Source organism: Labeo rohita, chromosome 15, assembly GCF_022985175.1.
Source record: "Labeo rohita strain BAU-BD-2019 chromosome 15, IGBB_LRoh.1.0, whole genome shotgun sequence".
Classification (NCBI taxonomy): domain Eukaryota; kingdom Metazoa; phylum Chordata; class Actinopteri; order Cypriniformes; family Cyprinidae; genus Labeo; species Labeo rohita.
In genome coordinates, this window is record NC_066883.1 from 36,390,505 (window position 1) to 36,415,595 (window position 25,091).

General features: G+C 33.6%; 1 protein-coding gene across 1 annotated transcript in view; it reads right to left on the bottom strand.

The window, feature by feature from the left end:
* Positions 1 to 25,091, bottom strand: part of LOC127177726 (cytoplasmic dynein 2 heavy chain 1) — a 113,426-nt gene that overhangs the window by 54,697 nt on the left and 33,638 nt on the right. The window contains 32 exon segments of the mRNA XM_051130139.1: positions 408 to 521; positions 594 to 731; positions 815 to 975; positions 1,059 to 1,134; positions 1,234 to 1,376; positions 3,124 to 3,237; positions 3,319 to 3,427; positions 3,506 to 3,568; positions 3,570 to 3,755; positions 5,016 to 5,137; positions 5,563 to 5,724; positions 6,376 to 6,478; positions 7,074 to 7,218; positions 8,466 to 8,617; positions 8,694 to 8,940; positions 9,040 to 9,299; positions 10,916 to 11,071; positions 11,146 to 11,275; positions 12,310 to 12,517; positions 12,661 to 12,925; positions 14,660 to 14,859; positions 14,946 to 15,055; positions 16,381 to 16,604; positions 16,736 to 16,918; positions 18,462 to 18,644; positions 20,509 to 20,714; positions 22,451 to 22,595; positions 22,676 to 22,789; positions 23,175 to 23,287; positions 23,368 to 23,485; positions 24,360 to 24,492; positions 24,571 to 24,953. Coding sequence (XP_050986096.1) covers positions 408 to 521; positions 594 to 731; positions 815 to 975; positions 1,059 to 1,134; positions 1,234 to 1,376; positions 3,124 to 3,237; positions 3,319 to 3,427; positions 3,506 to 3,568; positions 3,570 to 3,755; positions 5,016 to 5,137; positions 5,563 to 5,724; positions 6,376 to 6,478; positions 7,074 to 7,218; positions 8,466 to 8,617; positions 8,694 to 8,940; positions 9,040 to 9,299; positions 10,916 to 11,071; positions 11,146 to 11,275; positions 12,310 to 12,517; positions 12,661 to 12,925; positions 14,660 to 14,859; positions 14,946 to 15,055; positions 16,381 to 16,604; positions 16,736 to 16,918; positions 18,462 to 18,644; positions 20,509 to 20,714; positions 22,451 to 22,595; positions 22,676 to 22,789; positions 23,175 to 23,287; positions 23,368 to 23,485; positions 24,360 to 24,492; positions 24,571 to 24,953 — 5,166 coding nt within the window.

The window sequence follows — 25,091 nt, forward strand, 5'->3', positions numbered from 1 at the left end:
ATATTGCTTTATCAATTTTTATATATTAATTTCCATTTATTTAGTTTGTTATTTTAGTAATTCACATTTTCTTTTTGTTATTTTTAGTTACATTTATTCCGTGATGAGACACAAACAACATGTAATTAAATGTACAAAAAAAATAAATAAAATAAATTTTATTTACAGTTTTAGTAATTTTGTTGTGTTTTTGACATTTTTATTAGTTTTTTATTATATCTATATTGTTATTTTTATTAATTTTTATTTCTTATTAAACCTTTTGTTATTTTAGTACTTTGTTTTCATTTTATTATTTTCAGTTACATTTAATGACAATTTTTTGGTTTTAGTTTCAGAATTGATGGTTTTAATTGTGTTTAGCCAATAAGAACCCTGTCTCAGGTTAACCAGACAGGTGTGCTCACCTGAACCTCTCTGAGCTCCTCATCTATTTTCTTCTTCCTCTCTTCAATCTTGGAGACCTCGTGTGCCATTCTCTCTTTGATCTTCTCCATCTCTGTCTTCTGGTCACTGGCGTTCTGAAACGCACCACATGTAAATACACTCGGACACTTTTGCTTGTTTGTTCTGCACACGTTTCAAACACACACCTGCATCGACGTGGTGATTTCCTGCAGGGCGGCGTCCGCCTCGGCCTGTTTGGTCTTTAGCAAGCTGCTCTGCTCGGCCGCCCGCCTCTTCAGCTCATCCACCAATGCCTTCGCTTCATTCAGCTTGGCCACGCCCGCCTGCGGTCACATGAGCACTGAAACATTAGCACATGCGTTCATTATAAATTCAAGCTTTTTTCTCTATCGTTGACTGTTCTGACCTGTAGGTGCTGTTGTTTGTGGGTCAGCTCTTTCCGTTTGGAGCTGTAGATGGACTGGTACACCTGCAGGAAGCTCAGGTATTGACTAGGCGTGGCTCCGAATTCCCGACACGACTCGTGGATCGCCAGGAAGGAGCGATAGAGCTCTGCATGCACGGATGCTGAGAGACGACCAATGAGATAGCAGTTTAACATCCACGTACAGCCATACTGTAAATACACACACTTCTTTTCAACATCATACCTGATTTCTTCTTCTTCTTCTGTTTGTCTCCATCTTTCTCGTCTTCTTCCATCCTTGACAGTAGCATCTCTGGGATCTGAATGAGAGTCACAGAGAAATTAAGAGATGAAGAACTTTCTGTATGCTAAATGAATGAGCTGTGACTTAACACGTCTAATATTGTTTCTCTACTCACCTTCTTCATGCTGCTGTCAGACCAGCCCTCCATCCACTGGACTGAGCACTTCCTGTAGAGGGCGGGGTTACTCTCACAGTTAATGGTGAAGTGCTCGTTAGTGCAGTCCATGATTAAAACCACATGGAGGTTCTGCTGAACACCTGCACAAACACACACAAAACAGTGTTACTTTTGTTTTATTTAATTAGGCTTTATTTTTATGTTTTCACTTTCCATTTTAATATTAGTAAATTCAATATATATATTTTTTTTTTAACATTTCTATTTAGCATTAATTTTAATTCAGTTTTAGTTTAAAAAAAAATTGTAATCCTTCATCTTACACTTATTTTATTTCAGGCAACATTTCAAATTTTCAAGTTTTTCATCTAATATTTACATTTTATTTTATTTCAGCTTATTTTTTTATTTTATTTTAATTACCAATAACAATTTCTTTTTTGGTTTTAACAATGACAAAACTCACACAAACACATAAAAAGTGAAAGTATTAGTTTTGCGTTACTGTTTAGTAGCTTTGGAGTCATATTTGTGTTCAGCAGAAGCATTAATAAATATTTATAAGTTATTACATTATACAAATATTTAAAATATAAAAAATAATATATTAAATATATTATTTATTATTTTTAAAATATATATTATTACATTAAATACATTAAATATTAAACAGTTCATCATTTTAAAAAATGTAATTAATTAAAAAAAAGAGGACAGATCTATGTGATCAGATTCAGACGATGAGGTATTGTTTTAGTATCATGACTATTACAATTTTTGTTAATATTTGAATTAGATTTTATTTTATATTTTCACTTACATTTTTTTGTAAAGTGTTTTTGTCTGTTTTGGACATTTTTATTAGTTTTTTTTAATACATCTATAATGTTTTATACATTTTTACTTGTAAGTTTTTAGTTTATTTAGTTTTAGTTATTTTAGTACTTCAAGTCTCTATAATGTTGACTTCAAAGCTAATAAACAAGCACTAAAAGACAAAATAAGTTTAATTTAGCAGATTTACACATTTAAAAATGTATTTTAGGCTTGCCTTCCTAATAAAATGGACCAAAAAATATTGACATCTTGCACTTGTATACCAATTTTTGTCCAAAAAAATGGATAAGACCATCATCAGCCTCTGACTATAGTATTAAATATAAAATAATAAATATATAAGTATTAAATATGACGTAAATTGACGACTATTGGCATTTATTTGGAAGAAAGAGATAAAAGGAAACGTCTTACCAACGTCTTCCACCCAAACATTTACATTTATGCATTTGGCAGACAATTTGACCCAAAATCACCTACATTGCATTTAAGGAAAAAATAAATAAATAAATAAATAAAAAAAATCATTTTTTTCAAATGTAATAAATTAAATTTAATTTAATAAAGATTAGTTAAAAAGCTTTGTCTTCCACCTAAAAATTTACATTTATGCATTTGACAGATGTCTTTATCCTAAGTGACCTATACTGCATTTAAGGCATAAAAATAATAAAACAATAAAATTAAATATTTGCAATTTTAACACAATTTAACAATTAATAAAATTAAGCATAATGCAAAAAAACAGCAAAGAATAATGATCAAGGAATAACGAAGAGCTAATTTCTCCGACCTAAACATTTACAGTTATGCTTTTACAGATGCTTTTATCCAAAGAGACTTGTCTAAAGAGACAAATATTGCATTTGAGGTATGCAGTTTATCAGTTCATGACCCTGGCATTGCTAGCGTTATGCTATATTGTATGAGCTACAGAAATGCTGCAATAAGAAATAAAGCAATACAGAAAAGCAAAATATACTTGTTGAGATGGTTTATGGAACATCAAAGCAATAGTGTGTAAGTGTGTGTATGCGTGTGTGTACTTACGGTGGGAGAAATAGTTGAGAACCGGCCCGGTGAATCCGTCCTGTGATGCTTGATCTTTTAGAGAAGACAGTAGAGGCTCCAACTCTTCAGTGGAGTACAAACCTGGAACTTCACCTGTTGTGAACATCAAAAATGATTTACGAATGACACTGTATGTTGCAAACAGTGTGACACAAAGTGTGGACAATAACTGACCTGAGGACAGCAGACTGTTGACCATCTCCAGGAAGGAAAGATGAACAAACTGATGATCTTCTAGCAACAACACAACCTGCTGTCCGTCCACAGCGGCCGACTGCATGACCTACAGACAGCGAAACAGAGTCTGAACAAGCGCTTAGTCTTATTAGTGCATAGAGAGTGAGGACAGACAGGGACTCACAGTTTTCAGGTCAGATTTGAAGTGTTTCAGTGAGTACGAGCGGGAGGTTTTGGGGGTGAAGAGAGACGCCCCCGTGCATGTGGCTGACCACGCAGGTAGCCGTACGACGGCCGACGCCGCTACGACCAGCCAGCAGCAACGAACCACCTGGAGAACTCAAAACACGATCCACTCGAGACATGTAGTCCAGAACCTCCGGAAACAACAGGATGTCCAGCTCACGGTTATCACGGCCGTACAGAACTATTCCCTGATGAGACACAAACAAGATAATGAGCTTAATTACGTTCATTTAAAAGTAGTAAAATTAATAAAAAAAAATAATGAGCTAAATTAAATTGAATGTAATAAAAATGTGTAAAAAAAAAAAAAAAAAAAAGAGATAATGAGATAACATAAATTAACGTAAATGACTGAAATCAAATTTAATAAATTAAAAAATAATATTTAATACAATATTTGCCAGGTAATAAGCTTAATAAAATGATGGTTTAATTTAATAAATCAACTTTAGAGTAAATAAAATAAAAACAAAACTAGGTAATGAGCTAAAATATATTATTTAAATCAAATTTAATAAATTAAATAAAGAAAATGACAAACAAAAACAAAACAAGACAATGAGCTAAATTAAATTAATTTAAATGTAATACAGTTTATCAAAAGATGATGAGCTAAATTAAATGTAATAAATTAATACAATTAAAAAATGTAAACATAGAGACAAAGCAAGATAATGAGATAAATTAATTTAACATAAACAACGGAAATCAAACCGAATAAATTAAAAAATAATATTTAATACAATGTTTGCAAGGTAATAAGCTCAACGAAATCATGGTTTAATTTTATAAATCAATTTTAATAAATTAAGTAAATACAATAAAAAAACAAGATAATAAGCTAAAATATATTATTTAAATTAAATGTAATAAATTAATTAAATAAATAAACTAACAAACAAAAACAGAAGACAATGAGCTAAATGAAATTATTTAAATGTATTAAAACAATAAAAAATGATGAGCTAAATTAAATTAAATGTCATATGTATACATTTTTAAAAATTAAAAAACAGAGACAAAGAAAAACAATGAGATAAATAAATGTAAACGACTGAAATCAAAATGTAATAAATTAAAAAATCATATGTAATACAATATTTGGCAGATAATAAAAACAAAACAAGATAATGAGCTAAAATATATTATTAAATAATGTAATAAATTAATTAAATAAATAAAATAACAAACAAACACATAAGACAATGCGCTGAATTTAATTTATTAAATAATAATTAACACAATTACAAAATTTGCAAGATAATAAACATAATTAAGTATAATTTAATTAATCAAATTTAATACATTAACAAAATATATAAAATAATAACTTAAAAAAATTATTAAATATAATTACATATCACCTCTAACCTTTAGTATTAGTGACATTAGCTTCAGCAAACACTACTAACTATGAATATGTGTTATCATTTGATTTCTTTTCTTACCTTGTGTATTATCTCACTGAGGTCACTTGCGTTCAGACGTCCGAGTGATTTACCATGTGGTGGGAGCGGCTGACCAGGGGAACGTCCCTCATGAGACGCGGCCCACGTTACAAAGTACGTATCTGCAGTGAATCACAACACACAAATAAACAATCAGAGGAACAAAGCTGCATCTGTTCGATCAAAAATACACCCAAAAATACATAAAATATTTTCACAATTTAAAATAGCAGTTTTCATGTGAATATCTGTTAAAATGTAATTTATTTCTATGATCAAAGCTGAATTTTTAGCATCATTACTCCAGTCTTCAGTGTCACATGATCCTTCAGAAATCATTCTAATATTCTGATTTGCTGCTCAAGAAACATTTCTAATTATTATCAATGTTAAAATCAGTTTTGCTGCTTCATATTTAAAAGAAAAATTCAAAAGAACAGCATTTATTTGAAACAGAAATCTTTTTTGACTTTATAAATGTCTTTACTGTCACTTCTAATCAATTTAATGCATATTTAATGAATAAAAGCAAGTGTGTGTGTGTGACCTGTCATGTTGTCAAGTGCATCCGAGCCCCAGTCGCCCCTGATGACGGAGGACAGGATGTTGTCAAAGACATTCAGATCTTTAGAGGACACGATCCGGTCCCTGAACAGACGCCGGGCTTCATACGCCACCGCCTCCAGGACTGAATCTAAAGCAGATTTACCTGTACACACAAAGAGAAAATGTATTTTATATCATAGTGAGAACTTTACAGACTTCTACTGTTTATGAATTAAGCAAATTGTAACCAGTATACATAAATTAAAACATTTAAAGACACATTTTTGCATATTAACGTGAAATAATTCATTATTTAAATCATTTCATAGGATAACTAGTGAGCTGCCTACCCAGACAACGTTTTAGGGCATCTACAATGCGCATTTGACAGAAAGAATTATAAACTGATTGCAAATATTATATTTCACTCAATTTTATGCACTGCATGTTTGCATATAGCTGATGATTTTATCCAAAGTGCACATTTTATCAGTTCATGCATTGCCTGGGAATCAAACCCATGATTTTGGCATTGTTAGTGCCATGCTTTACTGTCTGAGCTTCAAAAATGCATTGAAAATAAAATCAGCTGCTATATGCATTAATGTTAATGTAAATTCTGAATGTGAGCATTTGACATCATCAGTCAAACTGGTTATTTGTAAGGTTTTAGGTATCAGACAGTGAGGATGTTCACTGACATTTGGAACGGAGCCCATGTCTGATTTCATTGCTGTGTTTTTGGGGACACGGAGATGTCAGTTTTGGGACGTGTTTGTGAATTGTGCTGGTGTGATGAATGCATTGAGTTCACCTGCGCTCAGGTCGTATCGCAGCAGATTCAGGACCCATTGTGTGAGCAAACACGGGGTGAAGAGATAATGACTGTGATCATCGACAGAGAATTTAGCCTTCACCTGAAATACAAAAACACACCAGTCAAAACACTGCCATTCTTTTGAAGGAATGAATACTTTTATTCAGCAAGGACACATTAAATTGATCACATGTGACAGTAAAAACATTTATAAGGTTGCAGAAAAAACTCAAATAACCCACAAATAAATGCTGTTCTTTTGAAACAACGTTATTTTAGTATATTTTGTATATTAGTTTTTATTTTATATTTATTGTTTCACTTCAATTTTAATTAAAGTTGTGGTATTTTTGTTGTGTGATTTTATTAGTTTTATTTAAATAAATAAATAATAATAATATACTTTAAGTATATACTTAAATAATAACACTTATCTAATAACACTTATCTAATAACACTATCTAATAACACTATCTAATAACTCTATTTTTAACCTTATACTCATTAAATAAAAAAATTGAAAATTCAGCTTTGATCAAAGGAATAAATTAAATTACAATATATTCACACAGGAAACAGCTATTTTACACTGTAATAATATTTCACAATTTTTAACTGTATTTTTGATCAAATAATCAAATCAAATCAAATTAAATGACATCAAACTGAGACACGTTTAAATAATCAGATCTGACCTGCTCGTACACCTGCACCAATGAGCTGGCAAGCTGGTGGATCTTCCCTGCAGAGCTCCAGGTTGGATCATTACCCAGAGTCCTTTGCAGCACGGGCTTCAGGTACGCACCGTAGATGGTCTGCAGCTGCTCTCTGTCTGGATAACTACAGGAGAGATGGATTAGTGTATGTTTGTGCATCCACAGTTGAAGTCAAAAGTTTACATACAACTTGCAGAATCTGCAAAATGTTAATTATTTTACCCAAACAAGAGGGATCATACAAAGTTCATGTTATTTTTTTATTTAGTACTTACCTACATAAGATATTTCACAGAAAAGACATTTACATATAGTCCACAATAACAGTTGAATTTATAAAAATTACCCGTTCAAAAGTTTACATACGCTTGATTCGTAATACAGTGTTGTTATCTGAATGATCCACAGCTGTGTTTTTGTTTAGTGATAGTTGTTCCTGAGTCACTTGTTTGTCCTGAACAGTTAAACTACCTGCTGTTTTTCAGAAAAATCCTTTAAGTACCACAAATCAGGGTAAATTCAACCATTTCAGCATTTTGTGTATTTAAACCCTTTCCAACAATAACTGTATGATTTTGAGATCCATCTTTTCACACTGAGGACAACTGAGGGACTCATATGCAACTATTACAGAAGGTTCAAACACTCACTGATGCTTCAGAAAGAAACACAATGCAGTAAGAGCCGGGGTGAAAACTTTTGGAATTTGAAGATCAGGGTAAGTTTAAACTATTTTGTCTTCTGGGAAACATGTAAGTATCTTCTGCAGCTTCTGAAGGGCAGTGCTAAATGAAGAAATGATGTGAAATGATATTTAGGAACAAAATAAAAGAAAAATGTAATAAGTTTTACATTCTTAATGCATGGTTTTTCTGGAGCATCAGTGAGTGTTTGAACCTTCTGTAATAGTTGCATATGAGTCCCTCAGTGTGAAAAGATGCATCTGAAAATCATACAGTCATTGTTGGAAAGGGTTCAAACACACAAAAATGCTGAAAAACCACAGAATTTGTGGGATCTGAAGATTTTTCTGAAGAACAGCAGGCAGTTTAACTGTTCAGGACAAACAAGGGACTCATGAACAACTATCACTAAACAAAAACAGCTGTGGATGATTCAGGTAACAACACAGTATTAAGAGTCAAGCGTATGTAAACTTTTGAACAGGGTCATTTTTATAAATTCAACTGTTATTTTCTCTTATAGACTATATGTAAACACCTTTTTATGCGAAATATCTTATCCAGGTCAGTACTAAATAAAAAATAACATGCATTTTATACAATCCCTCTTATTTTGGTAAAATAATTAACATTGTACAGATTCTGTAAACTTTTGACTTTGTGTGTGAGTGTGTGTATCGGCACTTACTCAATGGTGCAAATCCGTACGATCGAAGTGAAGCGTGACGTGAGCGTGTGTCGCCCCACAGCGCCGCCTGCTGACATGGACGCCACGATCTGAATGTTCTCCAGTCCGACCCACTCCAGGTTCTCATCATAGAATCCCTGATATGTCAAGACCTGTGGAAAATCATCGTGAGAAACTAAACTGGGGTGAAAAAACTGGTTTGCACTAAACAAAAGTGTGGCAAGTGACCTGTTGCAGGAAGGCGATGAGGTTGCTGGTGCCCCATTTGTCGGGTTTGGGCAGGTTGATGTCTTTGAGGTACAGCACCAGCCTCTCGCAGTCTTTGGGCCGGTATACGCGTCCCGTGTTGGAGCTGATGACCAGACAGGTGTGCGAGAGTTTCTGCAGGACGTGACGGGAGGACGTCTGAGCGCTGCAGTGCACTACGGCCACCTGCGTGGAGCGGAGCTGAGAGAACGCACAACGCAGGAGCATCCTGACACACACACACACAGATGTTATGTTTTATTGCATTTCAATAAACAAAAATGTTTTTATATTTTTTCAGTAAATCTGCAGTGTATTTGTGTCGTACCCTTTCCCGCATCCCTCCGGCCCCACCAGCAGGAACGGCTGCCTGTGATTGGACGAGAGCCACGGGGTGAAGAGGTCGAGTCCGCGCTGCGTGTCGGGTGTGTGTATGACAGGGAGATTGTGTGGGTTATTGAGGTCGTCCGCAGACACACCTTCCCCTCGCTGCAGCTCATACGCACACAGACGGCCGGACGCTGGGTTGTAGTACGTGTCCAGGGGCTTGCGTGGGTCAGGAGGACTTTCTCTGGCCCAGCTCAGAACCTAAACACACATTCAAAACAACTTTATGATGATCACATCAACCAATTATCTAATTAACATATGACCACCTACATTTGCATATCATATCTTACTCCAGGGTTTTCAAACTAGGGGCCAGGGCCCATTAAAGGGCCTTTGCAAACTATAAAGGGGGCTGTAGAATTACTTAAAATGAATAACAATTATTTAATTATTTATTCAAATAATCTAACTAAATTAAAACGCTGAAAAGAGTTTTTTTTTTAAATGTTTATTATCTACTATTTAATTAAGCAAAAGAATTGAACTAACTAAAATGTAATGAAAAAAGTACATATAAAAATTTATTACAAAATTTAGCAGAATTAAAATGCTAAAAATGTAATGATGTAAAAATGTAAAACCGTTTATATTAGTTAACTAAATTCTAGCTTGAATCTAATTTATTTAAAATGCTAAAAAAGTAAAAAAACAATTGTACATGGAAAAAAAATGTAAAACTGAATTATGTTTTTTATTTACATAATCTAACTGAATTCAAATAAAAAAATAAATAAAAATTGAAATATTTTATAAAATAAAAAAAATATTTTAGAATCCAACTGAATTAAAATGCGAAAATGTAATGAAAAATGTATCTTACATTTACATTTTAAAATATATTTATCAAAAGAATCTAACACAAGAAAACAAATGTAAAATCCTTTTTTTTTTACTTATTTTATATAAACATTTTATTTTAAGGACCAATTCTTGGTAAAGGAAAAAAAAAAAAAAGACATCGAAAAAACGCAAAAAAATGCATCAAAAAATATCTAAAATAATATAATAAATTAATATTATATTAATATATTAATATAATCTAACTGAATTAAAATGCTAAAAACTTAAAAACTAAATTTAAATGAATATATAAAATATATATAAAAAAATTAAAATATTTGTACAATTGTTTATTAATTTATTTAATGTATGTATTTACTTACTAAAAAAGTAACTGAATTAAAAAGCTAAAGAAATTTACTTCAAAAACAAACAAACAAACAAAAGTTTATTACAATAATGCTTAAAAACTAAATAATTTATCTTAATTTTTCCCCTCAACAACTTACTGAAGAAGAACATATAGTTCTTGAAACTTCTGAAATCCCAAAATGAATTGTGGCTGATTCATTTAATATATTTCCCAGTGTTTTATATAAAAACAAGCAGCTTTGTCAGGATTACAGCAGAGCGATCTCACCCTGATACATGGCAATGTAAACCACATAAAGTTTACAGGTTATTTCCATATAGATGTATTAAATGTACAGAAGATATACATAAACTGTCTGTTTATTTCTACTGGTCAGAGACAGAATAGAAAATGAAAATTATAAAACTAAATTATGACTCTTTATGGCGCAAGAAACCTTGAGTGACATTACGAGCGGACAACATAAAATGTAGATTGTGACCCCTGACCATTTCACATCAAAGTTTCACTGCCAGAGACGCTGCTGCTTCTTTAAAACTCAAGTTTTAAATTACGACTGGTCATAAGCGTTAATCTAAGGGAGCGGCTCCTGAATTTAATGACGGGCGGCAAGGCTGAGCAGGCATGAAATTACATTTCTCATAAATCAGGAGGCTCTGACCTCCTTGGCGAACTCCTGGCGGCATTTGAGCGTGAGGTTTCCTCCCAAACCGCGGATGAGTCCCACGACGAACTGTCCTCTCTCCCTGACCCCTCTCAGGTGGGACAAACCGTTCAGTACCGTCCCGACCAGACTGGTGTCCACCACGAAATCACTCTGCAGAGAGAAACAGAGATGTTTAAGGTGCTGTGAGCATGTGCGGTCAGTGCTAAAGGACTGTTTCACGGGACCTGTTTGAGAACCCAGTCCAGAGCTCTGTGGAAATAATCATTGAGCCAGTTCTCCAGGTTCATCCTGTTGTCTTCATCTTCCCTCTTCAGCCACGACTTCACAAGAGAGCCAACGTCAGTGTCTTCATCACTGCAACACACACAGGGACATAAAAAAATACTGAAAAAAACATAAAATTCAAAAAATGTTTAAATTAAAAGTGAAAAATAAAAATAAATAAAATGTTTATATTTAAAATACCTTACTCAAACAAAATGGTAAAAATATAATGAAAAATGTAAATGAAAAAAAAAAAAAAATTTAAATTTAAAATTTATATGGAAAAATTTTTTTTTTTTTTTTTTTTTTTTATTAAAACAATTTAAATTTAAAATGCTAAAAAAGTATATGGAAAAATTTTTAATGTCATTGTAAAATTTATTTAATTAAATTAATTTAAATGTATTAAAATATATGTATTATTATTTATTTAATTTATTGTTTATTTAAATTTAATTAAAATAATCAAATCGAATTAAAATGCTAAAATGAAATTCATTTAAATAATCCAACTGAATTAAATTGCAATAAAAATAATGTAAAAACCTTTATTAAAACAATTTAATTGGATTAAAATTTAAAAAAATTAAAAAATTTTAAAATTATTTTATAAAATCTTTTTAAAAAATATATATATATATATTAAAATAATCTGACTGAACATGCTAAAAATTGTATTTATTAAAATAATCTCACTGAATGAACATGCTCAAAAACGTAATGAAAAAATATATGAAATATGTAATATGTAATAAGTGAATATAAAAATGAATGTTTATTTAAATAATCTAAATGAATTAAAATGCTAAAAAAAATGTTTAAAAGTTTAAAAATGTTAAAAATGTAATTTAAAAAATGAATCGAATTGAAACATTAAAAATGTAATGAAAAAATGTAGAAATTTAAATGCAAAAAAAAAAGTTTGTTTATTTTATTAATTAAAATAATGTAACAAAAAATATGTAAATAAGAAAGAGTAAAAAATAAATAAATAAACTGCGACGATATTTAGACAGACCTGATTGGCTGTTTTTAGGAACGTACATAGGCATACTGACAGCTGATTGGCTGCTTTAGTATGGATAAAGCCGTACGATTGGTTGGGCTGAGTTCAGGAGCGTTACCTGAGGAAAATCATGCCCATGCGGGAGATGGTGGCTGGCGAGGCGCAGCTCAGATCGTGGGTCTCAAACAGGAAGTTGACGTTGGGGCCAAACTGAATCCTCTCACCGCTGGGCATCGTAAGTAAACGATTATCATCCAGCACAGAGTTTAACGACTCGATCCACTCTGGATCAATGTCTCCATCGCATATAATCCATGAGCTCACCTCTAAAAGAGAGAGAATAACATTAGGAAAACAAAAATCTTTGGTGTTATCACATGTATTTATTCATATATGGTGTTTGTTTTATCCATGTGTTAACATTCACTGAGTTTGTTCCTGTGTGTATTTGTTGTGTGTTTGTCCTCACCCTGCGGCTCTCGCACCACCTGTCGTGCGGAGGACGTCAGCACCCCGTCGGACCACTCTCGCGTGTCCATGTCGATGTGGCCCAGGAGCTGCTGGCGTGGCATGGCTTTGGGGTTCATGGTGTACTGTTTGACCACACGGCTCATCTTGCCCAGTGCCGCCCGCAGCATCCTCCACAGAGTGGACTTCCCTGCCCCACTGGGCCCGACCACCACCACACCCATCCGCTGCCGCAGCTGCTCATACAGCTCCAGAGCCTTCTTTATCTATACACAAACACATATGCATACAGATCAATATTGCATTGATGTAGCTCAAGCAGCAGAGCATGGGTTTGATTCCCAGGTAATGCATGAGATGAAAAAGTATATACCTTCAGTGCAAAGTCAATTTGGATATTAGTATTTGTCAAATGCATAAATACACACTACACAAAAGTTTTTGATTTTTAATGTTTAATGTTTTTTAAAGAAGTCTCTTTAAAAGCCTACTTTCATTTGATCCAAAGTACAGTAAATACAGAGAAATTTTAAAATATTTAAAATAACTGCTTTCTATTCGAATATATTTTAAAATGCAATTTATTCCTGTGATCAAAGCTGATAAATTATTTAGAAATTATTCTAAGAAACACTTTTTATTATAATTATTATCAATATTTTAAACAGTTGAGTATTTTTTTAATATAAAGATCAGCATTTATCTGAAATAAAATGTTTTTGTAACATTAAACACTATACCATTCAAAAGTATGGAGTCAGTCTAATTTTTTTAGGGAAATTTTATTCATCAAGAATGCTTTAAATTGATCAAAAGTCATTCTAGTCTACAAAAGATTTCTACCATAGATAAAACTGCTCTTCTGAACTTTCTATTCATCAAAGAAACCTGATAAAAATTCTACTCAGCTGTTTTTAACATAATAATAAGTGTTTCTTGAGGAGCAAATCAGAATATTAGAATGATTTCTGAAGGATCATGTGACTGGAGTAATGATGCTAAAAATTCAGCTGTGAAATCACAGGAATAAATTGCATTTTTAAAACATATTCAAATAGAATACAGTTATTTAAATAGTAAAAATATTTCCAAATGTTACTGTATTTGCTGTACTTTGAATCAATGCAGGCTTGGTGAGCATTTGCAATATGGCAGTTGTTGGTTAGGGTGTAGTATGTAGGGTGCATAGGTAGCAGCGTTATTACAGATAACTGAAACTAAAACCATAGAAAAATTAATTATTGTAAATAAAATTAATGTTAATTGAAATAAAATATTCAAAAACGTACTATTATGTTATTTCAGCAAGATGCTAATGCAAGATTTCTCATTTTAATTTAGTTTAATTTATGTACTAAAATAACTACATCTAAAACTGAAACATAACTAATAAATAAAGTAATAAAATAATAATAATAAATGCTATACACTTATTAAAATATTTATTAAAAATCAACAAATAATTAATATAAATATATTGATATGTAAATAAATAAATACAACAGAAACATACAACAAAATATCTAAAACTTTTAACTTAAATTACAAAAAAATACCCTTGTTCAAAATATATATATATATATATATATATATATATATAAATAATGACTATGTTTACATGGGGTTTTGGCAATATTGCAATTAAACTTTACCTTATGTAAATACAGTGATCAAACTAATGCGATTAAGCTCATAATCATAGTAAATAATTGCATTAAAGTCATGTAAACACTTTAATCACAAGTGCCTGGATGTATATGGATGCTGTGTGTTATTCACACAACTTCATAAATGAACTCTGACATTATTCTGTAGTTTTCCCTCCACTCCGAATTGCTAAAAAATAACCACACTTTTTAGCAAATAATCAGAATAATGAAAATTGCATGTAAATGGGAGTAAAGATGTTTGCTTGTGTAATATTAACACCTAACTCTGTTTATTAAAAATAATTATATTATTGGTGCACATATAAACATAGCCGATGGTGAAACAGATACCTGACTGGGTATGATTTCCAGCCGTGCCTCTTCGTAAACAGCCAGCAGGGCTGATTTGAGCATCTCATACTCCACGTCCTTAAAGTCGACACTAGGAAACACGTCTTTGACCAGGGCGTCAAATCGAGAGCTGTCTGTAAACGTCAGCTTTGACATGGTGTTTAACCTCAAAGCCTGAACCACTAACCCGCTCTCCTTCACTACAGACAGATAGAGTAGAGAGAGAGTAAAGAGGTGAATTGATCCTGGACAGTTTATTGATCAAGTTCATGTGAGATTGTCTTACAAGGGTTGTTGCTTTGTCTCTGTAGCTGCAGTAAACTCCCACAGCCTCTCAGTACTGTCTTTAGTGCGCGTAAACCCCAGTCATAGTGTTGCTGCGGCGTCAACAGCTCCCTGCACATAAACACACACATATTCACATAGAAATTACACAGAAAAATCTAGGGTCAGTGGATATTTTAATTTGATTAAAATCATACATATAATATAAAATGTATATACAGTTGAAGTCAAAAGTTCACATACACCTTGCAGAATCTGCAAAATGTTCATTATTTTACCAAATTAAAAGGGATCATACAAAATGCATGTTATTTTTTATTTAGTACTGACCTGAATAAGATGTATCATATAAAAGACGTTTACACATAGTACACAAGAGAAAATAATAGTTACCCTGTTAAAAAGTTTATGTACGCTTGATTCTTAACGTCTTGTTATCTTAATGATCCACAGCTGGGTTTTTTTGTTTAGTGATAGTTGTTCACGAGTCCCTTGTTTGTCCTGAACAGTTAAACTGCCTGCTGTTCTTCAGAAAAATCCTTTAGTTCCCACAAATTCTGTGGTTTTTCAGTATTTTTGTGTATTTGAACCCTTTCCAACAACGACTCTGATTTTCAGATGCATCTTTTCACACTGAGGGACTCAGTGGAAATACGATGCATTAAGAGCTGGGGGGTGAAAACTTTTTGAATTTGAAGATCAGGGTCAATTTCAGTAATTTTGTCTTCTAGGAAACATGCAAGTATCTTCAGTAGCTTCTGAAGGGCAGTACTAAATGAACAAAATATGATATTTGAAAAATGTACACATCTTCATTCTGTTCAAAAGTTTTCACCCCCTTTGCTCTTAATGCATGGTTGTTCCTTCTGGAGCATCAGTGAGTGTTTGAACCTTCTGTAATAGTTGCATATGAGTCCCTCAGTTGTCCTCAGTGTGAAAAGATGGATCTCAAAATCATACAGTCATTGTTGGAAAGGGTTCAAACACACAAAAGTGCTGAAAAAACACAGAATTTGTGGGACCTGAAGGGTTTTCCCGAAGAACAGCAGCAGTTTAACTGTTCAGGACAAACGAGGGACTCATGAACAACTATCACTAAACAAACAAAAAAAAAAAACAGCTGTGGATGATTCAGGTAACAACACAGTATTAAGAATCAAGTGTATGTAAACTTTTGAACGGGGTCCCTTTTATAAATTAAACTACTATTTTCTCTTGCGGACTATATGTAAATGTCTTTTATGTGAAATATCTTATTCAGGTCAGTACTAAATAAAAAAAAAATAACATGCATTTTGTATGATGCCTCTTATTTTGCTAAAATAATTAATATTTTGCAGATTCTGCAAGGTGTATATAAACTTTTGACCTCAACTGTACAAACGTTTGAATAAATAAAAATTGACCAGGCCTTAAACACACTCTCTAGTCACTACCTGGCCAGATTGAATATAGCAACCAATTTCCTTCCGAGTGCCTTTCCTTCTTTAAATCCCTCCGAATACAGGATGACCTCAGCGATGAGCTCGTTATCGGGACTCGTCATTGCAACCGGTCGGAAGAGCTGCTTTAGATTATCCGGCAACTTCTGCCGCCCTCCGTATCCTTTACCCGCTGGGTTCAGAGTAATAAAGACGCCCGAATTTGGGTCCAACTCCACCTGAAAACACACACAACACAGAGTCTTCCTTCTGTACCACAAAATTTGAGTTTAAAAACCACTATTGGTGTTGTACTTTTACGCCTAGTTGGCTGCTGTCTAGGTTTTGGCAGAGCGCTGAAGCGTTTCACCTCTTTATTGAGCAGCTGGCAGGTGGTCCGGTGGTTCTTCAGTGAGTTCTGGATGGCTTGTATCTGCATGGAGACGGCGGAGAGCACGGCCTCTTCCAGACGATTGAACTCGTCAAAACAACCCCAAGCTCCACACTTCACCAGGCCGACGAAGATACGGCCCATGGATTTCACATCTATACCCTAAAACACAGATATTAGACACTTTTTACACACGAAACATGTTTAACTGCTGTAAAAATCAGCTTACTAACTTTTCCAGTCGCACCACATCTGTTATCCACAGTAACATGGAGATAAATGCATAGTTTTTTCCTAGCATCAAGATAATACAGAATCATTTTTCATTTCATTAAACAGACACATTAAGACCCCATCAGCATATTTGTGTTTGCGCTGAGGGGAGCATCAAAGGTTTCTACATGTTTTTGCAACTTATGTAATGTACCACAGACAAAAAAAAAGTATCCCAGACATAACTCACCAATACTTTCATAAACAAAGTGTAAATAAGAGATTTATTGTGCAGTGTAGAGAGCTTTATTGATTATAATGGAACTTGGTGAGATTGCGATGAACTAAGATGAGTGACAGCTTTTAATTATATTTAAGGGAGTTTGTAAATGAGATATTGATTTAATACAACAGTTAAATAAACAAGTTAATATTAAGTGACTTACATTGTCTGACTGTAACACTATTGCCTGATTTTGTGAAAAATAGTTTGAAACAAATCACAACTAAGCCACTGCATCTCCATTCAAACACAGTGGTGTTTCGTTTATGAATGAACGTGCATTTTTAAACAAGTCAATAATTCAATTTCTTATTCATAAAGACAGTAACTTGATTTATTCCTGAACAAATCAGGTGTTCAAACGAATCAAATGAATGAATGATTCAGTACTTACATCAGTGACTTGCCGCCACCTACTGGCATTTTTAGTTTTATTTTTAAAGTATCTTTTCTATATTCAAAATTTTATATTTAAAAAATTAATCTCAACATGAGTTTTTGAATTTGCACTCATGCCACCTCTGAGCCTCATTACTGTTATTCTATTGTTTTAATTAGAAATTTTAAAAAAGCTTATAAAATATATATTTTTTAAAAATCTGACATAAAAAATGACATACCTTTAATAAAGTTAGAAAAATGCCATTACACAGATAAAAACTAAATTCCCCTGCAAATCACTTTAAGGAGTCAAATATCACCTCAAATTACCCCATTTTTTTTTTTTATCAGATTTTTTGATTATTGATTAGAAGGTGCTCCTGAGAAAAGTAAGTGTAAATTTGACATTGTTTTCTCTTCTGACTGCTGCTATCAATTTTTTTCCTTTGATTGAAAGTCATGAAAACACTTCTGTGGAGTTTTTCTTTTGCTATGTGAGCAAATGTAAATGCAAAAAATACATTTGTGGTACTCTCCCATTCACTGCTCTCGGATTTTACCCAACTATGATGACTTCCGCTATGAGAAACCCAAAAATGTGAGAAAGATCCATTAGAATGATGTCTGAAGAATCATGTGACACTGAAGACTGGAGTAATGATGCTGAAAATTCAGCTTTGATCTCAGAAAAAAAATACATTTTAACATATTTTCAAATGGGAAAGAAATATTTTAAATTGCATTAATTCTATCAAGACCCACAGGGACTATAGGTGGAGTGTTTCTTATTTATTATGTGTGTGTGTGTGTGTGTGTGTGTGTGTGTACCTCATCACAGTTGAACACCAGCACTTGTCTTCCGAACAGTCCTCCCAGGGCTTTGACGGACTCTGTCTTGCCGGTTCCCGCGGGGCCGTAGGGATTCCCGCCCAAACCCATTTTCATGGCTTGTGTCAGTGTCAGATAGCACTTATCCGTCAAGGGCGTGTGAACCAGTTTAGGAGCATTACCCTGAGAGAACGAGAGAGCGAGAGTCAATCCCTGTGGAGCCGCCTGAGGATCTGTTTCTATCATATGAGACTGAATGACATCCGTTGTAGCACCTGTGCAGTAAATATGAAACCTTACAACAAAATCAGCTTGTGCATGGCCGTTCAAAAGTTTGCAGTCAGTAAAACTTTTTTTTTTTTTTTAAGAAATTAAAACTTTTACTCAGCAAGGATGCAATAAATTGACTAAATGACAGTAAAGACATTTTTAAAAGATTTCCATTTCAAATAAATGGTTTTCTTTTGAACTTTCCAATCCAAAGAATCCTTAAAAATAAAATGTATCATGTTTTCCACAAAAATACTGGGCAGCACTACTGTTTTCAACATTGATAATAATCGCATATTTGAAAAATCAGCATATTAGAATGATTTCTGAAGGATCATGTGACACTGAAGACTGGAGCAATGTTGCTGAAAAATCAACTGCAGGTCAAAAGGGTAAAAAAATTAACTAATAGTCATTGCCTTACCCAGTTGATTGATTACAATTGATAATTGCAAACATTTTTTGTGTTACAAGTTTTCTAAAATGTTAGGTTAAAATATGCAAATGAGGCATTAATTAATGAAATATGCACTAATTGGCATACATTTGTAGTACAAAAACCTAAACACTGGATGAAGTCAGTTTCAAAATTCTTGTTTTATTATTATTTTTTTTTTACATATTAGAGTCAAATGTTTTTACAGAGGGAATTTGGGGAATCTCATTTTGTCACTCCATAATTCAGAAAACACTTAGAACAAACAGAAAACAATATACTTTTCACAATTTTGGAGGGAATAAAATATTGTATATAATCAATAATATAAGAACAAATCCCTCTGTAAAAACCTTCAGGATATAGATAGGAATAAAAATGTAAAGTTTGGTGTGTGTAAGTGCTACTAAAGTGGAGATTTATGGCTCAGTTTGGGAGAAAAAGCTCATTTTGGAAAAACTGCCTTTAAAAATATGGATTGTAATTGAAATCTATTGACAACTAGATAAAGTGCTATAAAAAAACACTTCGTCTTTTGGATGTTTTCTTTCCACTAGTCTGAAAAAACACTTCATGAAAACGCAAAAAGCGCAAAATCTCAAATTTGACAGGTGCATGAAAAACAGTGTTTTGCCTGCAGTGTCTCCCCTTAAAATACAATAATATTTCAGAATATTATGTTTATTTTACTGGATTTTTTTAATCAAATAAATGCAGCCCTGGCACAAAGGACTTTTTTAAAAAAACATCAAAAAAACCCTTAACTAACCCCAAACTTTCAGTGCACAGATGTCAATGGTGCAAAAAAAAAAAAAAAACATTTTTTATACAGTATCAACCAAACTTTACTATATATATATATATATATATCTCACAAATAATACTTTTTGCTGATGTTACTTCATAACTTTCCACTATGTGAGCATCCGGTCACATTATATTGTTAATATTCAAGTCAATTTTGTAAACTTTTCTGTAATTTCCAGTAAAGCTGCTTTGCAGCAATTTGTATCATGAAAAGCGCTATACAAATAAACTTGAATTGAATTAATTTGTGACTGTACATTTATTAATATAACACATATACTTGGTTTACAATTAGAATTTGCACATAATATATGTATACATGCAAAACTGTCTATTGCAAAATATCTGTACAAATAATTGTCAATTTGTATATTGTTATTCCGTATTTACTTGTTCTGTTTTTATTCTTTTATAATCTGTGTTTGTCCCGTTGTCATTCTGTTGCACTATGAAAGCTTTTGTCACGAAAACAAATTCCTCGTATGTGTAAACATTGATTCTGATATATTTTGACTTAAACACTGAGCTGATCACCTGATACTCATAAGTGTAGTTGAACTCTGCGTCCACCATCTGTATGGAGCAGCGCTGGTCTGTGTTCAGGTAGAATCGCAGCTGTTTCTTCCAGATCCAGTCGTCGGTGCTGTGAATCTGAGCTTCTCTCAGACTCTGAACCACTGAGATGTTGTGGATCACGTCCAGAATCAGAGCCTTCAGTTTTGACTGCAGAACTCTTGATTCTGCAACACAAGACCATCAGAAATTATGCAACAGACCTGCATTTAAAGGAGAAGTCCACTTCCAGAACAACAGTCTACAAATAATTTACTCACCCCCTAGTCAAGATGTTCATATCTTTCTGTCTTCAGTCGTAAAGAAATTATGGTTTTTGAGGAAAGCATTTCAGGATTTTTCTCCATAGAAATGGACTTCATTGGTGCTCCAATTCTGAGCTTCCAAAATGTAGTTTAAATGCAGCTTCAAAGGGCTCTCGGAAAATAAAAATTTGTTTACTTTTTAAGCACAAAAGCTTGTGTCACACAGGCTCTGGGATCCGCGTCCACAACACTACGTACTACTGAATCACGTTGAAATGTCACGTGCAACTTAGGCGGAACTACAGACCCAGTGTTTACAAAGGGAACGTGCAAAGACTAAGGAAGTGCAAGTAAGTCAAACGCTGTTTACAAACAAAAGGGTACAACGATGTCGGACGATTCTGAAGTTGTAGGAGAAAATAAGATGGAGTTTTTCACCATTCTCTACCTTTTTGAGCCGGAGTACACAGACGATGAAAAAAGTGATTTGTAGTGTTGTTGAGCCGCATCCCAGAGCTAGTGCTACACAAGCTTTTGTGCTTAAAATATACTTTTTTTTTTTCTAAAAAAAAAAAAAGACAGATCGTTTCACTAGATAAGACCCTTCTTCCTCGGCTGGGATCGTTTAGAGCCCTTTAAAGCTGCATTTAAACTACATTTTGGAAGCATCAATGAAGTCCATTATATCCTGAAATGTTTTCCTCAAAAACCATAATTTCTTTACGACTGATTTCTTGGATGACAAGGGGGTGAGTAAATTATTTCTAAGTTGTTGTTCTGGAAGTGGATTTCTCCTTTAATAGCTACTGACTCCTTTTGAAAGCTGAAGTTTGATACTTAATGTTAGGGTTTGTTCAAAGCAAGCACTGCTAATAATGAACAAGTCCTCACACGCACTTGAAGTACAGATTAGATTGAGAGCAGGGGTGGAGAGCATGTAATGTGTTTTTATCAAACAGAGGCATTTAAAGAACAGGCTGGAAGTGTTTGTAATGGACCATTTCAACCCTGCAGCAGCAGTTTCTCCAGAGTGACTTATACGCAGAATTAGCCATAATCACTGTTAACAGTGAGACTCATCAGAAGCTCCATTTACTTGAATTTATTGTGAATCGCAGTCAATAAAACCCTGAGCTCATAAATGGACCAAAGCGCTTTATGGATATTCACATCGCTTTATTCATTTGATTAACCTGACAATTTGCAAACGCTGTAAATATGCAGCCAGAAAATTAGAGGCTTCATCTATCGCCTGCAGTCAGAAAAAACACTGAAATTCACGTTAAAGAAATTAAAAACACAGATCAGAGTCACTGAGACAAAAACACACACATTTGCTATTTTAAAATTAGGAAATCATTTGATTTAATATAATCATAAAGAATACCAATTATAGTAATTATTTATTATTTTTGAGGACGTCCTCAAATGGTGCTTACTTGTCATGTAAAACACTAATATAGTAATAATACAATAAGTTTAAAACAATAAACATGTATTATGCATTTCATTTTATTACAGTATAAAATATGACCTGAACATATTCACTACTGGTTAAACTACTACTGTAACCTGTTAAAAGCGACTACAAAGTCATTGTATTTAAGAATCACTTGAAGTGAGAGTAAACACACAAACAGAGTCAGGTGTTGTTGTACCTGCAGTGTCGTCCGTGTTGCCGTCTACGCTGGTGTAGCTCTCCAGTTTGGCGGTGAGCTCGAGCTCCAGCTGATGGAGGTTCTGCTGTCGGATGGCGTTCTCCACATCCGCTGTGAACTGGATCTGCTCTGCCAGGCAAAGAATCTAAAAACAGAGTCAATCCAGTCACTTCAGCTGAACCGCTGAGACTCATGGGTGTTTCTGAAGAGCCCTGTGTGTGCTACCTGAGAAGGGAAGCGTGTGGGATCCACGTTTCCGTTCTTTCCCGCATTCACACACTCACACAGAAGATGCTTCAGGGTGTTTTTCATCTCTGTGGAGAGAGCGCTCAGCCAAACCTGTCCCCAACAAATAAAATTAAAGAAATATAATATAAATAAATATAATATAATATTAATTATAGAAAATAATTATAAAATATATTTATATACAGTATATTTTATGTAGAAAACATTAATTAAAAATTACATATTAAAGAATAAAATTTCTAAAAATAACAGCTTTTACACATAATAAATATATCCCAAACCTGACACCAAGCCACAAAATTAAATATTAAATACAAAAGAATAAAATATATATATATAAAATAAATATATTTTTTTTTTTAAATAGACACTTGACACCAACCCACATGTTATAAATTTAATACTATTTTAAAAAAAATATTTATAGATATACATTATGGCCATGCACACACAGACAGCACAACAGAGATCTAACCTCCACATCATTGGAGATGCTGATGGTGTTCTGAAGCGGCACCGTCTCGCCTTCCAGTGATTTCATGGCTGTGATGCTCTGAAAACTCTGATCAAACTCCACACTGCTGATGCCTTGAACACACAAAAATCCCATGTTTCTATATGCAGCTGCTTGTCTGACCACTCAGAACAGTTGTGTGTGTGTGTGTTACCTGCGAAGAGTTTCTTCAGGTGTGTGTGTATGACAGTAGGGTTTGTGGCCTGTCCAAGAATCTCAAGTAGATCGTCGTCTCCAATGAAGTAAAACCGAGGAAAAGCAGAACGCTTCTCCTGCAAAGGTCAAAAGTCATTCAAATATTCATAAAAATCTCATTAAAATATTTAAATATAAAAAAAAACTAAAACAGGTATATGATAAATAACACACTTTTATATTTATATTAATTTGACATATTTTTATATTTATTATTTCTACCTTCATAGCGAAAACAAGGAAAAAGCAAAAAGGCACAGAAATGGAATTTTAAATGGAAAATGGATTTTTTAAATAAATAAAAATAAATAAATAAATAAAAAATAATAAAAGTATTTTTATTTGAATATAACTATTTTTAATATTGTGCCTTTTCAGTTTTTGTTATTTTTACTGATTTATTTTTACATTGCTTTTGTTAATAATAAATGTTAATAATAATAATAATAATAATAATAATAATAATAGATATATTAGTGCCACTATCAGAAGGCAGCACTGCTTTATATTATATTAGTCAGCAATCCGTAGGTCTGCAGGAATCACAGACCAAAAAAAAAGGTCAAAACTAAACAAAAACAAATCCCGCACACTACATAAAAATGCAAAATGTATCAAAAAAAGTTTATTTCCAATATTTCGGTCACATGACCTTCATCAGGTACTTTTCAAAAAAATTTTCAAAAACACCTCATGAAGGTCATGTGACCGAAACGTTGGAAATAAACTTTTTTGATACGTTTTACAGTGTGCGGGATTTGTTTTTGTTGTTTACTATTTACACATTCAAAAAACATGTATTTTTCCTGTATTTTCATATCAAACCAATGAAAAATGATTCTTGTTAATACAGGACAAATACATTACAAATAATTTTATATTTTAAAAATTGTAATACATTTTTTCTGTGTATTTAGTTATATATTTAAATATATATAGTATAGGCTTCACCTCCAGGAATTCATTGAGGGATTTCTGGCAGCGCTGTAACTGGTCCAGGATGGTGACGAGGGAGTTTCTGATTCCTGCTCGAGTTGTGAGTGAAGTGACCCTGCTGTCCCTCTGAACATCTGACATGATGGCCCTAGACGCCCAGACACAGGTGAGCAATTCTACATTTATCTTTTTCACCCATCCCAGCATCCTCTCCCTCCCTGCTTACCTGAAATCCTGGTCCACTCTCTGAAAGCGGGCCTGCTCCCGTGGCAACGCCCCACGCCCAAATATGGGCTCAAGGTAGACCCACTTCCTCTGGATGGTGTTAAGATTCTGGAGGTACTCGTCGAGGTCAGCCAGTCTGGTTTCCCACAGCGACACTTTGTCCTGGAAGCGCAGGTAATAGGGCGAGTCCTTGAGCGACTGCAGCAGGCAGCGGTTGTCGCCCACCTGGTTGACCATATCCCTCCAGTCCTTGATGACGCGCAGAGAGCCGCCCTGACTGTCTGTGTAGTCTGTCAGGGTGAAGCACGCGCCGGCGCCCCACAGCTCCAGCTCCCGCAGGGCCTCGCGGATGGTGACCTCGGCCTGAGCGCGACTGTTCAGATCCTGCTCACGGACACAGAAATGAGTGTTTATGACCTAGATCATGTTTTGGGGGACAAACTGCTGAAAAAGTAGAGCTGTAGAGCTCATAAACAGACTAAATAATTTAATTTAGTTGATTTTTTTCCCATGTTAATTCAA